The sequence below is a fragment of the Phyllosticta citriasiana genome, assembly GCF_038021145.1.
Source record: "Phyllosticta citriasiana strain CBS 120426 chromosome Unknown IWZ02scaffold_1, whole genome shotgun sequence".
In the NCBI taxonomy this organism is placed as follows: domain Eukaryota; kingdom Fungi; phylum Ascomycota; class Dothideomycetes; order Botryosphaeriales; family Phyllostictaceae; genus Phyllosticta; species Phyllosticta citriasiana.
In genome coordinates this window covers 2,073,641-2,089,297 of record NW_027117278.1, presented here as the reverse complement: position 1 = coordinate 2,089,297, position 15,657 = coordinate 2,073,641, and the positions used below count along the sequence as shown (strand labels likewise).

The 15,657-nt window shown below is 55.0% G+C and overlaps 7 protein-coding genes across 7 annotated transcripts; 3 read left to right on the top strand and 4 right to left on the bottom strand.

Annotated features, from left to right (window-relative positions):
- Positions 1-886: 886 nt before the first annotated feature.
- On the bottom strand, positions 887-3,047 carry IWZ02DRAFT_24959 (mitochondrial tRNA-lysidine synthetase). The gene is made up of 2 exons (XM_066763172.1): positions 2,846-3,047; positions 887-2,785 (listed from the first exon to the last, which is right to left on the bottom strand). Exons 1-2 carry the CDS (start codon positions 2,958-2,960, stop codon positions 1,017-1,019), a joined length of 1,884 nt encoding a protein of 627 aa, XP_066627326.1. The 5' UTR covers positions 2,961-3,047; the 3' UTR covers positions 887-1,016.
- A 238-nt stretch (positions 3,048-3,285) lies between these two features.
- On the top strand, positions 3,286-3,761 carry IWZ02DRAFT_486818 (putative mitochondrial 10 kDa heat shock protein; the record flags this gene model as incomplete). The annotated part of the gene is made up of 4 exons (XM_066769299.1): positions 3,286-3,294; positions 3,344-3,568; positions 3,623-3,681; positions 3,734-3,761. 4 exons carry the CDS (start codon positions 3,286-3,288, stop codon positions 3,759-3,761), a joined length of 321 nt encoding a protein of 106 aa, XP_066627325.1.
- Positions 3,762-4,039: 278 nt separating this feature from the next.
- On the bottom strand, positions 4,040-5,154 carry IWZ02DRAFT_24910 (mitochondrial carrier domain-containing protein). The gene is made up of 2 exons (XM_066763161.1): positions 4,980-5,154; positions 4,040-4,896 (listed from the first exon to the last, which is right to left on the bottom strand). Exons 1-2 carry the CDS (start codon positions 5,037-5,039, stop codon positions 4,048-4,050), a joined length of 909 nt encoding a protein of 302 aa, XP_066627324.1. The 5' UTR covers positions 5,040-5,154; the 3' UTR covers positions 4,040-4,047.
- A 214-nt stretch (positions 5,155-5,368) lies between these two features.
- Positions 5,369-6,840, top strand: IWZ02DRAFT_24900 (uncharacterized protein). The gene is made up of 2 exons (XM_066763159.1): positions 5,369-6,416; positions 6,467-6,840. Exons 1-2 carry the CDS (start codon positions 5,570-5,572, stop codon positions 6,730-6,732), a joined length of 1,113 nt encoding a protein of 370 aa, XP_066627323.1. The 5' UTR covers positions 5,369-5,569; the 3' UTR covers positions 6,733-6,840.
- IWZ02DRAFT_24865 (beta-glucosidase) lies at positions 6,810-8,647 on the bottom strand. Its single transcript, XM_066763153.1, has 4 exons — positions 8,537-8,647; positions 8,135-8,483; positions 7,594-7,857; positions 6,810-7,449 (listed from the first exon to the last, which is right to left on the bottom strand). Exons 2-4 carry the CDS (start codon positions 8,404-8,406, stop codon positions 7,056-7,058), a joined length of 930 nt encoding a protein of 309 aa, XP_066627322.1. The 5' UTR covers positions 8,407-8,483; positions 8,537-8,647; the 3' UTR covers positions 6,810-7,055.
- Positions 8,648-8,835: 188 nt separating this feature from the next.
- Positions 8,836-11,358, bottom strand: IWZ02DRAFT_368514 (P-loop containing nucleoside triphosphate hydrolase protein; the record flags this gene model as incomplete). The annotated part of the gene is made up of 2 exons (XM_066764383.1): positions 8,836-11,181; positions 11,239-11,358. The coding sequence occupies 2 exons, from the start codon at positions 11,356-11,358 to the stop codon at positions 8,836-8,838; spliced, it is 2,466 nt and encodes an 821-aa protein (XP_066627321.1).
- A 248-nt stretch (positions 11,359-11,606) lies between these two features.
- Positions 11,607-12,342, top strand: IWZ02DRAFT_467161 (uncharacterized protein; the record flags this gene model as incomplete). Its single annotated transcript, XM_066768542.1, has 3 exons — positions 11,607-11,666; positions 11,708-11,732; positions 11,786-12,342. The coding sequence occupies 3 exons, from the start codon at positions 11,607-11,609 to the stop codon at positions 12,340-12,342; spliced, it is 642 nt and encodes a 213-aa protein (XP_066627320.1).
- Between the last annotated feature and the right edge of the window lie 3,315 nt (positions 12,343-15,657).

Here is a 15,657-nt window from a genome sequence, read left to right as displayed (position 1 = left end):
GCTCCTGCCACCCGCTGCTCTCTTCAGCCCTCGACGCTGGCACCGCTGCCATGGCGACGACCGTGAGCGAAAGCATCTTGCGGTGGTGGACCGTCATGGTTGTTGACGTGGGGGAGCAGCAGGAGGGGCGCGGACTCGGACTCGGACTCGGACTGTGGCCGCTGCCGCTGCCGCTGCTCATGCTGATGATGCTCATGCTGAAGCCGATGCTGAAGCCGATGCTGCCGATGCTTGTGCTGTTGGTTCGGGGAGACATGTTGGAATGCAGAACATGTGTGTTGTTACCGCCGCGGATCAAGTAGATGTAATGTACGCAATAAAAGGCCGCTCGAATGAGAAATGAGGATAAAGGTAGGTAGTAGGTATGTGCAGGTCACTAAGGGGATAGACAGCCCGTCCGTCAATAGGAGAACAACTTTAACGGGAAGTAAGGAGAGGAAAGAAGCAGCATGTGAGTGAATGAATGAATGAAATTGCTTGGTCGGCTAGCCAATCGTTCAAAATACGGTGCGAACTACGCATTTATTTGAATGCTTTTACCCCCCCGAACAAGTCAACAAGGAGGATGGCGCCACATCCACATTGTCGCTTTGTGTGGGCGCCTGGTTGTATCCAGGATAAAGAGAGGGTGACCTCGGCGGCACGATTTCTTGCTCTACTCTTGTTTGTTTGTGCACTGTGGTGGCCGAGTTGAAAGGGACGAAGAATTGTGATGGTTCTTTGATGATAAAGAATAGAATAAAGCTCAAAGACCATGGTTGGCCTCTAGTTAAGTCATCTCAGAGACCTGGTCATGTTACAGTGACTGCCAGACGCGCTTTTGAGCGCGCGCTGGCTGGCTGGCTGGCTGGCTGGCTGGCTGGCTGATGGCTCAATGCTCACGAGGTCAATGTACTGTACACCTTTCGTCAACCCTCATGCCCAAGATTCCCTCTTATCTTCAAAACCGAACCCGCTGCCGTGATATCATGTGAATGCACCTGACGCCCATGAAATGAAAACTCCCCTCTAATCCCTCAGTCAAGCACAAACGGCACATCCTCATGGGGCTCGACATGCTGCTGCTGCGACTGCTCTGGCTCCTGCACCTGCCTGTCACGGCCCTTGCCTACCTGGATTGGATAGTCATCCCAGGTATCTCGCACCTTGGTCGGTATGTCCATTCGCCTGTACCTGACATTCCACCTGAGACTCTCCCACTCGGCCGCATCAGGTCCAGCATTGATTCGCACTCCAAAAGTCGGCAGAGCAACGACGTAATCGCCCGCCGACTCGTCTTCGGGGTCCCTTGGCGCGGCAATGACGGGCAGCGTGAATCGCGACTTGGCCTTGGCCGCGTCTTGGAGCAGAGCTTCAAAGCGCTCGTGCATCGTGCCCTGCAACGATGCCCGGAATGGCTTGAGGTCGTCTGGACGCAGCGGCCGGACGATAAGGTCGTGCTCGGAGGGGTTGTACACGCGCAGCCACCAGCGGCCATCATAGAGCTCAAATTGCGGATGCTCGGGCGACGTTTCTGGCGGGATCATGAAGATTTCACTGTCGTCTGACAGGTCCGATCGAGGGAGAGGCGGTATCCACATGGTAGGGCTCTCGTTTCGCAGATAAGGTTGTCGCGAAAGCATCCACGTGTAGTATGGGAAAAGATGACTGGGTGCGTTGGTTCGCTCAAAATGCACACCGCCGGCAGTGAATGGGGCGACGTCGATGGGCTCCGAGAAGATCCCGTGTTGGCGGAACAAGCTAGGGAACATGTTGTGGACGGCAATGTGGAGAGACGAAAGCTCAATTGATTCTCGTGGTGACACCAGAGTCGCGAGATGACGGACCAACATGGCGGCTATCATCTTGCCCTCTTCAAAATCAAACGATGGGTCATCCCACGGGTCGTTGGTGAGCTTTCGCAGAGTGGTGAGCTTTCGCAGAGAGGGAGGGTAAAAGTTGCGATGGAACAGAATGGCGACTTGGCCTGAACGCACGTCCAGCACAGCATCCAAACTTTCTGCGAGCCGCTGGACTTCTTCCTCCCGCCTCCGAATCCTCTGGTTTGCTCTTTCAGACAATTGTAATAGCGCCGGTTTCCCTAGCGGCGTCGGCAGTTTGTACTTGTCATAAACATGTCGTACGGCATTCCGGAGAGTCAAGGTTCGGTCTTTGTTGGTGTGATCTTCAACCCAACTTGTTGCCGATGCTTTGCAGGTTGCAGTAAGCCGTTCTTTGCTGAATGGGAGCAACGGGCGTAGGACCTGAATGCCCCAGTGCTCAATGTCGACACCATGCTGCTCTTGGGGTGCTGGTGCCATGTTACTGGTGAACCATTCAGCGTAGCTCTGGTGTACACCGTGGATTCCATAGCATTCTGGTATATCTCCCGAAGGCTTGATTCCACGGAGACCCTCGCCGTGGTGGCCCTTGAGAAGCCGCATCATGACCGTCTCAGCCTGGTCATCGCTGTGATGTGCGACAAGAAGGGCTTCGATTCCGTGGTCGCGGCATGCGGTGCCTAGTAGTCGGTATCTGAGCCTCCGTGCGAGGGTTTCAACGTTGGGAAGATTACGAGTGTCCAGGTCTGCGGGCCATTGCATGCGCAAGATTTCTGAGTCGATTCCTAGGTGATCCAGGCTTCGCTGTACGAGCGAGGCTTCTTCATCGCTGCCTTGGCGCAACTGGTGGTCCACTATGAATGCGGTAAAGACATCGTTCTCCTCGCTGCCATCGATCTCGGAGGAGAGTTCAGCGGCGAGGGTCGCGAGCGCCATGGAGTCGACGCCGCCACTGACAGCGAGTCCTTGAGAGAGAGAGAGAGGCATCAGCAAATGACTCGGAGTCCTTCATGGCAAAGACATACCGAGACGCGGAGTCTGGACGTGGAGGCGCGGCAGCCATATTGAAGCAAGTGAGTCGCGGAACTCTTGCAGGCTAACAGGGAGAGCCACGAAGCGGCGAGCCGTTGGAGCAAACATCACATTGTGAGAAGATCGAATGGAGAAGATGGTCGGGTACGGGGGCCGGGCTGATGGATGCGGTGGGCTCTGTTTCTCCGAGGCTTGTCCCGGGCGGAGGCGGAGGGGAGGCCAGCCAGCGGAGGGCATGAGGGAGCTTCACGCCAGCACGGGCCGCCAGTCGCGGCTCCGGGTCTGTCCCTCAAGATTCTAACGTCTTCGAGAATCTTTTGCTCCTCGTTTGCCAGAATTTCTCTCTTCGCAAACTCCCCGTCGCTGCAATTCTTCGTCGTCCGTCTCTAGCTCGCCTTTTCTCTCGGTTCGCTGCTTCTACAATTCTGTCAAAATGGTACCAGTCTCCGACTCTGACACGACTTCTTCGCCTATTTGCTAACTCTTCCCAGAGCGCCCTCAAGTCCATCAAGTCCCTCGCTCCCCTCCTCGACCGCGTCCTCGTCCAGCGCATCAAGGCTGAGGCCAAGACTGCTAGCGGCATCTTCCTGCCCGAGACTGCCGTCAAGGAGTTGAACGAGGCCCAGGTTCTGGCTGTTGGTCCCGGTGCCGTTGACAGGGAGGGCAAGAGGATACTGCCCAGCGTCAAGGCCGGCGACAAGGTCCTCATTCCTCAAGTAGGTCATAATGCGTGCGACACTGCGTTTGGATTCGGCTGATAGAATTTCCAGTACGGTGGCACCCCCATCAAGGTCGCCGAGGAGGAGTACCACCTTTTCAGGGACTCTGAGTATGTCAATTCCCGCCCCAAAGTTTCGGAAACTCTGGCTAACAATTCCCAGGATTCTTGCCAAGATCAATGAGTCCTAGGCTGGCTGAATCTCGTCTTCTGTAATCTTCATGTGTTAATTCATCTTGCTTCGAAAACAAATACCGTTGGACGCGCGGCGTATGGCACGAAAAAGCGCTCTCAAGTCTGGCAACCGAGCCATGTATTATTCTATGAATAACGAATCCATCTCCCCTCAAGACCTATTGAGCAACAACACGCTGGAGTCGCATACGCTTGGTCAAGAAATCATTCTACATTGCTGTCCCAGACATGTAAACGCCTCTCTGATGCGCTATCTGTACATTTGATGCAACAACTACGTTTTCACTGCGCTTCTCCTCCCATGGCGTTCATCGCCCATTGATAACTCCCCAAGAAAATGGCACCTCCGGCGCTGATCCAGAACACCCTTGGCCCGATACCTGCAAAGAAGGCCCTCGGACCGCTCTCCCGCAATATCGATGTCAACAGTGGTGCCAGGCTCTGCTTCTCCGTAGACAGCATCATTCTCGTCTTCAGCACGTCCAGTGGTGTTGTGATGCCTGCTGCGATGGCCCCTGCCAAACTGCCAAAGACCGCCCCCTCCGTTGCGCTGACCGTGTCCTTGCCAGAATTGCTCTTTCTCCATGTCTTCATTCCCTCCCACAGCGGAAACTGAATCACCGTGAATGGCACTTCGCGCATGATAGTGATGCCCCATCCTCTGTACAATTCCATCCATACACGCGCGAAGCCACTGGTTCGCCATTGGCCAATAATGTGCGTGAATGCGGCCATGCTCGACGGATGCTGAAATGCCTGAGCTCTTTGCTTGACGACCTCGGTGGGCACCCTGACTGCGCATGCAGCAACTTCTCCCAAGCTTGCGGCAACCATGTGGTTCAAAGGTTCGCTCCAGCCGCCAATCTGCGCCCGTGTCGTTGAGCTTTTGCCATCGAGAGTGGTGAAGGACTGCTTCGGTGCCCGCTGCGCAAGGAAGCGCTTGACGCTATCGTAGGTGACGAAGAAGAGAGCGGCACCCGGTGCGGATCCTACGACGGTCGAGCCAATGCCGCGATAGATGCCCCGAAAGCCGCCAGCTGCGAGGAAGCCTTCGCGGGCCTGGAGACGCGTCTTGAGCGTGTCGAGCGGGAACAGGGACAGGTCGACGGTGGTGCCAGCTACGCCGCCGGCCTGGGCCAATCAGTCAACTAAGTGCGCTTCCATGGCGGGCGGATAGACCATGTCTGTCCTCTTCAGGAGACGTCGAACCGTACCAGTAGCGAGCGCACGTAGGGCGATTCGACCCGCGAGGGGCTCTTGGGTGACGATTGCATTTGGTGAGGTAACCAGATTGTACTGCGAAGCCGGAGATGGACATTTCTTAAACCTCCTTATCGATAAGCCTGTGTCGTGTGCTATGACGGCGTCGTGGATCCCGATCTCTTTTCTCAACGACATCATGGACGCATTATCGGCCAACCCGCCAAATGCGGAGGCAAACGCGGGAAAAGAAGATGTGATCGCAGAAAGAGCTCAGGATGAAGATGACGAACGTCCATCTAGCAAGGAAGAAGAAAACCCGCGACATGATTTTACCGCCTCTACAAACAGCAACTGGCAGTTGCACCTGAGGTCTTCCTACGACGCAGCGAAAACCCGCTTGATTGCAGCAGCTATTCCATATGGCTCGTCGAATATCAGCCAGCCTCATGTTCAAAAATCACTTGCCTGGTCTCCCGATGGCAGCTGTCTCGTCACCCACAGCTTCGACAACACGCTCCGGACCTTTACCGTGTCAAACAACGTGGGTTTTTGACTATGAATCGTCCGACTGCTGCTAGAAGTTGAATAGCTCGCAGATGATATGATGGCAGAGCCAACCATTGCGCCATATTCAACACTCGAGACTGCGGACAACATCACATCGTTCGCCGTGAGCCCCTTCTTCAGCATCGCAGACCCGTCCACAACGTGCGTCTTCCACTCGACCTACGACCAGCCCGTGCAATGCCGCAACGTCTTCGAGCCCAGCAAAGTGCTGGCGGCGTACCCACTATTCAACCCGCAGACCGAGGAGCCGATGAGGGTGTACTGCATGGCCTTTTCGCGCGACGGCCAGCACCTGCTCTGCGGCTCGCAAGCCCACATCGCCACGTTCGACCTGACGCGTCCGGGCGCGAAGCCAGTCTCCCTATTCAAGACCAGCCCCGGCCGCAAGGCCCAGCGCCGCCACGAACTGGCGGACCTCAGAGGCAAAGTGTCTTCAATGAGCATGAGCCCCGACGGCCTGCTCGCCGCCGGCACTTTTGCCCGCAATATTGGCATCTTCGCCGACGATGGCGCCGGAGAGTGCGTCACGTCTTTTTCCCTTGCAAGCCGCAGCGAGCGTGTTGGCGGGACGGACGCCGGTGTCAGCATGGTGCGCTGGTGCCCGAGCGGGAGCTACCTCTATGCTGCCGAACTCAACTCGGATCGCATCCACATGTACGACATCCGTCACACGGGGCGCTGTCTCGGCGCGCTCGTTGGCCGCCGTGGCAACTCATCTCAGCGAATCGACTTCGACATCGCACCGCGTACTGATGGCGCTGGCGACTGGGACGGTTACAACATCGTCTCCGGCGGCACCGATGGCGTTGTGCGTGTTTGGGAAAAGCCGCACGAGAAGGGAGATCAGATCGAGCATACTTATGAGTGGCAGGCGCACGAGGGTACGTTTCAAAATCCTTTCCCCAGTGCTTGCCCCGTTAACGCCTCACAGAAACTGTCTGCGGCATCGCTGTCAATCCATGGTATCCGATGCTCGCCACGAGCGCTGGCCATTGGCGTTGGTCCTTGGAAGAGGACTACGAAAGTGATGATGACGACGCAAGCGATAGCTCTGAAAGCAGTTCCGAGAGCGACGGCAGCGAAAGCGGGACCTCTTGTGCGGAAGCTGCAAGTAGCTCGCGCACGCTGTCTGAGTCGAATAATGAGCGAAGCAATCAAGGCGCTGCGGCAGGCTGGATGAAGATTTGGGAGGCATGAGTGGGAACACTTCGACTGACCACAGTCGATTGGTAATTGTGGCTAATGTTTTACGTATCACTGTTGACTGAATTCGACGGCTCGATTGCGTGGAAAGGGGGCATGTAAGCACGCATATTGACCACCTGCACTGATTCAGAACGAAATATAGGCTGCTTGTCCCTACGGTCGTGATTGCAGCCAAAGAAAAGAAGTGCAAGCCGCCGTTGTCCACCGATGCCAGTGGACATGTCTCCACAACAAAAGAGGCCAATGAGCCCGCCACTAAAGCCGCCATCCATCCGTCCTCCTCTTGTCAATCCCAGCCAGGATATCATTACCAATTACTTGCACTTCAAATCGTACTTGGCCTTCCGATCCGGCGTCATGACACCCCAATGCTTCTCATCAGCACTCTGGCCGCTCTTGCCCACCGAGTCGGGCTTCCCGGGCTCGTCGAAGGCCGAGAAGACAAACGCGTTGATGCCCCACTTGATCATGCCGCAGATGCTCTGCGAGAAGTAGGTGGCGGCGTTTTCGGTGCTGGCTTCTGCTTCCCCATACTTGGACCCTCCTGTGCTCGGCCACCCAGACTCGCCGACGTAGATCGCCGGCGTCTTGTCCGGGCCGCCCGCGACTGTCTGGATGTGTGCTATGGCCGTTGATATGTCGTTGAAGAAGGTTGCGGAGGCGTGGGCGATGGGCTGGCCTTGCCAGTAGGCGAAGCCGTTGACGAGGCTGGCGCGTGTGCGTTAGCTTTCATTCTTGCGGAGCGTTTTCAAAAAGTCAGGGTCCAACGAGGGTCCACTCGGAGGAGCGATCAGGGTCCACACGTTCGACGCAGCATTAGACACCAAGAAGCATAGGACAATCAAGACTTACAGCAAATCGACGCCACCCCTAATAAGGTCATCGGCGGTACCATCGGCATACTTGTTCCAGCTGTCTGCTGGGCCGCACGGGACGCCCTTGGGCAGGATGCGCTTGATCTCGTTGACCTTGTCGAGCAGCTGCTTTGCGGTGAAATTGCCGCGGTACAGCGCCTCAGAGCCCACTGACACGCCGATCAGCACTTTCGCGAACTCATCAGTAGCGAACTTTTGAAGCGCTTCCTTGTCGGCTTGGAACGACTCGTCTGTGTCGGGCCTGTGGGAGACATGGAAATTAGCATGTAAATCCGAGGGAAAATGGATTGAGCTGTTGGTGATGGCGGTGATGGCATGTGTTTGATCAATGCGTCTCAATGCAGTCCAGGCCACGCCGTCATGAGCGGAGATCCCTCAGGCGTCCCTGCTCATCTGGGGAAAGATGTGGGGGTGGCTGGCTGGCTGGCCGGCCGGCCAGTGTCGCAGCTCCACACGACACCACTTGCTCCACCAAGAGAAACAAAACAGGGGAATAGGAGACAGGGCTCACTACGCACCACACGCCCAGCATGACCTGGAAACCCTTGGCCTTGGCGGCGGGCAAAATATTCTGCGCAACGTTGCAGGAGCTCGATGAATATCCGCGCACCATTGTGGCGCCGGATTGCGCCTTGATGGCGTCGAAGTCGTCTTCGTAGTCTCGCTGCTCTTTGCAGCTGCCGTCGATCTTGTTGGTGCCCAGAGCTAAGCCCAGGCGTCCGGCAGGGTCGGCAGCCGCCGGCGCCATTAGGAGGGCTGTCGACAGAGTGAGGACAGAAGAGAGGCGCATGATTGATTACGAATGGCGGCGGCAAAGTGGGATTGGGTGGTATTTGAGGAGGTTGTATGTTTGACGCTGTCCCGGGACTGCCGCGTCACAGTTGGCAATTGGACTGTGGAGAAGGAAAGGACAGGCGCACACCTAGAGGGCAGAGGTTAAAGTGTGGTCCGTAGCAGGCCAATGCTGTTTGAATCGTGGCCAAACGAGTGATACGCGAGCAAGAGAAGATGGTGGAGAGTAAAATCGCGAAAGTAAAAGGTGTTGGATATTCTCTGTGGTTCATGACACGCTTGAGTAACTGCAGCCACAAGCTCACCTGAGTGGCTGCAAGGTATGCTCTGCGTTCCAAATTTAATAACCTTACCCTGAACCCTGCCTAAGGCACATCACCTATTTTTACCACAGCACTCGAGCAAATCATCAAAAATCCATCTTTACCTACTCGTTCAGCATGCCGGCCGCCAGAGCTTCCAAGTCTTCAAAAGTCTCTGGTTCCTCCACAGCCTTGGCCTTCTTCCCACCCTTCTTCTTCTTGTGCTTGGGACCTTCCTCACCGTCCGAGTCATCTTCGAACCACTTCTTAGGCCTCTTCTTCTGAGGCCGCTCTTGAGCTTCCTCACTCTCAGCATCACCATCTCTTGTGTCGTCCAGAAATTTGGCAAAGTCGTCAAACGCTTGCTGTTGATCTTGTCCACTGCCAAGTTCAACGCCGCCATCTTCGCTGTCTGCCTCGGGGTCTGCCTTGGCACGTTCCTTTCTCTTGATCTTCTTGGCCAAACGCTTCTCTTTCGCGAGAGCCTTGTCTGCCACATCGGCTTGTTCGACGCGTTCGCGTTCCTCTTCCAAGAAACGCTGGCGTTGCTCTTCTGCTGTGCCCCTCTTCTTGAAGTCTTGCTCGTCCTCGAGTTCGTACAGCTGGTGAGCGTTTCCTTCGTCGTCGAAGACGAGTTTTTGCCCGTTGCCCTTGAACTTGAGTAGTTTCTTCTTGCTCTTGAGCAGCTTTTCGCGACGCTTGCTGTCGATAAGGAGCGGGTCCTTGGCGCCTGGCAGAGAAACAATTTTCTTGCCATCTGCATCGAGAGCATCCGTGCCCACAGTTTCAGCTGGCGCTCCTTCCGCAGCAGGAATGACCCTCTTGACCGTCATGAGATCATCGTCGGAATCGGAGCCCTGGTCCGCCTTGGATGCGGCGCCCTCATCCTCGTCCTCATCACCAGAGAACTCGTGCTGGATGAGCTTGCTGTAGTGTCCAGAAAGAACGTCTTGGTTGGTGCGCTCGAACATGCGGTCGTATTTTGTGCGCACTTGCTCCTTGGCCTTCTTCTTACCCTTCGATTCCTCGTCCTCGGAGCTCTCGTCTTCGGATGACGATAAAGTCTGGCGTGGAGCGTTTTTCAGTTCCTTGGCATTGTCGCCCTTCATGAATTTGATGCGTGGCGCTCCAGGCAGTCCGAGGCTGCCCGCAAAATCCTCAAGCGGCAGTTTTTTCAGCTGAAAGATTTCCTTGTCCTTCATGACATGTATCGATTTGACGTATGAAACGAATGCCTTTTGACCAAGATACTTGAGTTGCGGGTCCTTGAAACACATGTTCTGCAACTGGTTCTTGATGCTTTGCTGCTTCTTTTGGCGAATATTGATCCTTTCAATTGGTACCTTTTTTGCCTCGAGCCGCTTGAGCATGCCTTCCTCTTCGCTCGGGTCCAAGAAAAGAACAGCACGGCCCTTGCGCTCATATCGCGCAGTTCGACCAACACGATGGATGTAAGTGTCTGAGTCCTCGGGACAGTCGACCTGGACAACCCAATCGACGGCAGGAAAATCAAGTCCACGAGCAGCAACATCGGTTGCGAATAAACATGAGTGTTTAGCAGCGGAGAATTTGGAGGTGATGTCGAGGCGCGCGGTTTGCTTCTGACGTCCGTGCAAGTGCAGTAGCGGTATACCAGGTTGCATGTGGCGAAAACTCTCGTAAACAAATCGAACCTGCTTGCCGGAGGAGAGGAAGACGATAATCTTGGACTTCTTGCTGGCCTGGATGAACGACCACAACGTGTCGAGCTTTTCCGAGAGTGGACAGACCACGTAGTTTTGCTGTAGTGACTTCGGTGTTGCGGTCTCAGCAGCTTCGTGTACCGCAACATACTCTGGGTCCTGCAGGCTCAGTCTGGCAAGATCAGAAACCTTTTTCGTTTGCGTAGCACTGAACAGCAGCGTCTGTCTCTGTTTTGGAAGATAGTCGATGATGGCGTCCAAATCACGTTGGAAACCCATGTCCAGGATACGGTCGGCCTCATCCAGTACCAGCACTTGCAGATTGTCCACGTTGAATCCGACCGTTTGACTGAGGTGCTGGAGAATACGGCCAGGCGTACAAACGACAATGTTCATACGCACCAAGGCGTCTCTCTCCTCCGACAAGCTTTTGCCCCCTATTATCAGGCCTGCTGCGAACAAGTGCCCTTTCTTTCCGACATTGTACAAGACCTCGAAAATCTGAATGGCGAGCTCGCGCGTCGGCGAAATAATCATGGCGCCGAGTCCAGCATCTTGGCCAACACATTGCGAGCGGTACAAATTTTCGAGAACGGGAATGACAAAAGCGAGCGTTTTTCCACTTCCAGTCTTGGCCGCGCCGAGTATGTCTGCGCCTTTCAAGGCCAGAGGTATAGCCTTTGCTTGGATGTCGGTCAGAGTGGTAAAGTGGCTGGCCTTGAGACCAGCTTTGGTGGGTTCGGAGAGAGGTAGATCGGTGAAAGATTTGAACTCCTGTCCTTGAAGGTCCTAGGAGGTGGTCAGCCTTCATGCCCGGGTCGTCAGCGACATGATGGAGGCGCTCACGAGTTCTTGGACTGCTTGTGCAAGCTTCTCGACGTCGACATCGCTGCGCTTGCGCTTCTGCGACTGCTGCAGCTTCTTGATCTTGGTCGGCTTGGTATGGCCTGTCAGAGATCCAGCCATGGCTTGAGTGTGGAATGTGCGCTGAGGACTGGAGAGTGAGTTGAAGGCGGTCGTCAAGAAATTTGGGAGATGCACGAGCCAGGGCGACGATCTCCGGGCGGGACCTGAAGCATGGACATGGTCCCGTCCCAGGAACGAAGGCGAAAGGTCGCGCGCAGCCCTACCGCGTTGGGTCCGCCTCCACCTCATCACCACTCTCCAACGCTATCCGCCACCTTTACCCTCACCCCTCTATCGCCTTGTGCACCATGGCTGACGACCTCGAAGCTCTCAGCGAACTCGAGAAGGAGGCCAAGGAGTTTGACAAGGTGAGACCTCCAAAACCAACCCATCGTGCCTTTACTAACAGATGCGACAGGATGCCGAGATCGACCGTACATCAACCCCTCAGACAACCAACTTGACCGACGGACTAACAGAAATACAGGCATTCTCAAGGCATTCAAGCTCGATGCCTACGCCGTCCTCGACCTCAAGCCCGGTGTCCCCGAGTCCGACATCAAGAAGTGCTACCGCATCAAGTCGCTGTTAATACATCCGGATAAAACCTCCAACCCCTCTGCCCCGGATGCGTTCGATAGGCTCAAGAAGGCACAAACCGAACTGATGGACGAGAAGGCTCGGGCGCGACTCGACGAGGCCATAGCTGACGCGCGCATGCTGTTGATTCGCGAGAACAAGTGGACAGTTGACAGTCCGGAACTCAAGACGCCCGAGTTTGAAGTCCAATGGCGTGAAAAGACCAAACACGTCTTGATAGACAACGAGATGCGTCGCCGCAAGCAGGCGCAGGCAGCGATGCGCGAAGAGGGTCGCATACAGAAAAAGGAAGACGCCGACATTGCTGAGCGCAAGCGCAAGAGGGACCACGAAGAGGCATGGGAGAAGACGCGCGATCAGCGCATCGACAGCTGGCGGGACTTTCAGAAGAAGGGATCCTCCGGTGATAAGAAGAAAAAGAAGAAGCTCAAGCCCATCGGTTGAGCAATGCCAAACGGAACTAACCTCGGAGCACTTTTGCTTCATTCATTACGACAGATTCCATAGAACAAGTCTCGGCGTGGTTTGATGGTCGGGCTTGATTGGGTCCGGCATTGCTTGAGACAGTGGCTTCAGGCTGAGCCACGCGGCGTTCTAGGCAACATTTGACGATCGAGGTCGTGGACGAGTTTATCGTGAGTAACAAAGGTCTCTACTCCCAAAGTAGGTATACTCATTCTCAATAAAAGCTTGACAAGTTTTGGCCCCGGGTCCGTCATCGAGGCGCATGCGTGCCCTCTGATGGAACACCACAGATCAAGTGAGTCCTGCATACCCGAAAGACGACGGCTTCAAGCCAGGTGGTAGGTTTTTCACGCACTGTAGAACCCCCCCATGTGAGACCCGTATCCACGAGGACGCCAGAGCAACATCCAAGACCTGATCGCTCTCTGCGGTGGAGTGCCGGGTCTTGGAGACAGCACGCGGCGTCTTGCCTTTGCATGTTGACAGCATGCAGCCAATAAACACCAGAACCGGCAGAGCGGTCCCATGCAGCCTATGGTACCCAGCGCCTGCAACTCTTCAACTCTTAGTACCCGGCACGGCGCACCCAACCCTCCATCATTCACGCATACCCGCTCTCCGAATGCAAATATCATGCGGCATGTGCGCATGCATTATCAACCTCCAAACCTGTATCCTGCCTCGGCCTACCAGTGATCATCAGCACTGGACAAAAAAGAACCGCCTTCGCCCCGATGGAGTGCCCCTGACGTCCCAAGAGGGAAAAAGAACAACAATGCCATGCCTTTGACAGCCGTCTGACAGCTTCGTATATCAGCTTACTGCTTGACTTCGCCCCATCGTCCGCTCTGTTGGCCCGCTCCCTTCACCAAAGAGAGCTCGCTCAATCGTGCTCATTTCCTTCCCCGGAGCTGACAAACGAAGCATACCCCTGGCTACTGCTGGCCCCCGCCGTCCTTGCCAACATAAAGTCCCACTCTTTAGCGACGACGAGCTCACGCGAACCTGCGCCGGACTTGCACTGCAGCCAGATATGTACCTTAGCTACCAGGTACCTACATGGGAAGCAGGCGGACAGAACCCCGAACGCTGCTGGTAGGTACAGCAGCGGCAAAGCAACAACAGGCATTAATTTCCTGTGCAGCCAAGAAATGTCGCGCAGGCGCAACGGACAAAGCAAGACCGGCGTTTACGAAAAAGACATCAGTCGACGCTGGAAATTTCCAGGCACAACGACGGCGATGCGGGCCTCAAGACGAACTGAACTAGGTAATGGCAGGAGCAGCATCATTTGGACGACGGCAAGGGCGACGGCTGGACTTGCTCGTGCTCTTCAGCGAACCCGAATCAACCAAACTCCGAACGTCCCTGCTTCTCCAGCATAGATGCAGTTTGCGCAGGCCGTCCGTACAGCCAGCCAGCATTGAAGTGAGGCGTGTCTCCAAGACGCCGGTACCGACGTCCGTCGCCCTCGGTCGTCTCTCGCCAACCAACGTGCTGACAAAATCGGGGGAGGGGGGAAAGTCTGATGGACCCAGTCGGTCCGTTGCATCTTCTCGCCGTTGTCGACGACTTGCTGCGCGTACCCACCTCGCGCGCGCATCTCGAAAACTGCCCGGAAATTTCTCGTCGACTCGTCGTATCTTCCCCCTGCTTCCTGTCCCTTTTGCCCCTCTCTCCTCTTGCCTGCCCATGTACATGTACATGTACGTGTGCGGTGGTTTTCGTGTTGGCTTTCTGTCTCCGATGCCCTTGCCTTCCAGTGCGTCAGGCAGGTCTCGTTCCGAAAAGACAGAGAGAGCAAGCAAGCAAGCAAGCAAATAAACGTGGAAGCTTCATTCCCGTCTCCCATTCCTGGCTGACCCCCCCCCCCGGGTGCGTCCAGCCCCTTTGGCAACAACCAACATCGCGTCCCGTAATTTGCAGATTCCTGCGTCTATCGGGTCCGTGGCGGCCACGTGTGCGCCACATTAGCTAGTATGCAGGTAAGTTGGCGGGCTGGCCTCCACACAGCACCACCTACCTACCTACCTACCTACCTACCTATGTGGTAGTCGCTACGCTACACATTTACCCATCCGTACGCGCTGTCGCTCCATTGGCTCCGACACAAAAATACCACATGCGATGCGATAGCGCAGGAACAGAGCACCCAGGCAGTGGCGACGGTCGTCTTGAGCTCCAGCACTGCCCGGCTACCAAGGTATGTACCATGTGCATAGCCAGTCAGCGGGTTAGCTAGCCAGGGTCGCGCAGCGCTCGGCTTCGACGTCAGGAAGGGGCAGCGTTTAATCGCGATTCGGCCGCACATTACAGGTAAGGGGGACAGATTAGAGCGGTTGGGGGCCGCCGTCGAAAGTTTTTTTTTTTTTTTTTTTAAAAAAAAAGGGGGGGGGGGGGGGGTGGATGGGTTGTTGGATGATTGTTAAATTTTTTTTTTTTTTTTTTTGGCAAGAGAGCACGCACGAATCGACCATTCTAAAGCTGTATCATCTTGGTGAGGATCTTGGTAAAGATGGTGAGTCAGGTGGGTGGGTGTTTCAAGGGAAAAGGAAAGGTTACGGATCAATAGAAGATGACGCGAATGAAGTGGAGAGGAAGGAAAGGAGAGCGAGCGGCATCCAGCGAGCATCCAGCGATTAGACGTCAAGTGAACATATGGCAGACCGGTGCAACGTCGACAATGCAAACCCGAGCCCAAAAGAAAAAGTGCCTAGACTGAGGTGATGATGCACATATATACGCATGTATAATAACACTGTACAAACAACAAGCGCGGTGGGCAAGGTAGTAGTAGTAGTTGTAAACCTGAATTGAATCATCCCCTATCCTCTCTCTCTCTCTTTCCCTGCTCCAACTTTCGCGGACAAGATGGTATAGTAGTGCCCACGTCCACACCCACTTTATCAACCAAAATGACAGAAGCGAGAAAAACAGTAGAACAAACCGAATGAGTATCTGAGTAAAACACGATCTTGCCTCCCCGATCTGCCGTTCCTTTCCCTCTTTCTTGCTTGCTTCATTCCTTTCTTTCCCTGTCCTGATAGGATGTATATGGATGGATTGTGATGGTGAGCGTGGAACCGACTGACTGACCGACCGACCGACTGACCGACGCGGATATAAAGCAAGTAGGCAGTTCGTTATTACAAAGGAAAGGAATTAAAGGAAAGTAAAAGGGGAAGAAAAATGTGGGCAGCGAGCGAGTACGTCTTCCGTCGAGCTTTTAAACTCTCCTCTCGCAATCTGTACAACGGCGTCCGAAATAACTATGAAAAGGAAAAGCCCCGTCAT

Excerpts from the sequence above, each read along its gene's own strand:
- IWZ02DRAFT_24959 (XM_066763172.1), bottom strand. The coding sequence starts at position 2,960 with ATGTTTGCTCCAACGGCTCGCCGCTTCGTGGCTCTCCCTGTTAGCCTG. Across the intron at positions 2,786-2,845 it reads CGTCCAGACTCCGCGTCTCG|GACTCGCTGTCAGTGGCGGC; the intron begins GTATGTCTTTGC and ends CTCTCTCTCAAG.
- IWZ02DRAFT_24910 (XM_066763161.1), bottom strand. The coding sequence starts at position 5,039 with ATGCAATCGTCACCCAAGAGCCCCTCGCGGGTCGAATCGCCCTACGTG. Across the intron at positions 4,897-4,979 it reads CCTACGTGCGCTCGCTACTG|GCCGGCGGCGTAGCTGGCAC; the intron begins GTACGGTTCGAC and ends TGATTGGCCCAG.
- IWZ02DRAFT_24900 (XM_066763159.1), top strand. The coding sequence starts at position 5,570 with ATGATGGCAGAGCCAACCATTGCGCCATATTCAACACTCGAGACTGCG. Across the intron at positions 6,417-6,466 it reads TGAGTGGCAGGCGCACGAGG|AAACTGTCTGCGGCATCGCT; the intron begins GTACGTTTCAAA and ends AACGCCTCACAG.
- IWZ02DRAFT_24865 (XM_066763153.1), bottom strand. The coding sequence starts at position 8,406 with ATGCGCCTCTCTTCTGTCCTCACTCTGTCGACAGCCCTCCTAATGGCG. Across the intron at positions 7,858-8,134 it reads CAGGTCATGCTGGGCGTGTG|GCCCGACACAGACGAGTCGT; the intron begins GTGCGTAGTGAG and ends TGTCTCCCACAG. Across the intron at positions 7,450-7,593 it reads AGGGGTGGCGTCGATTTGCT|CCTCGTCAACGGCTTCGCCT; the intron begins GTAAGTCTTGAT and ends CACACGCGCCAG.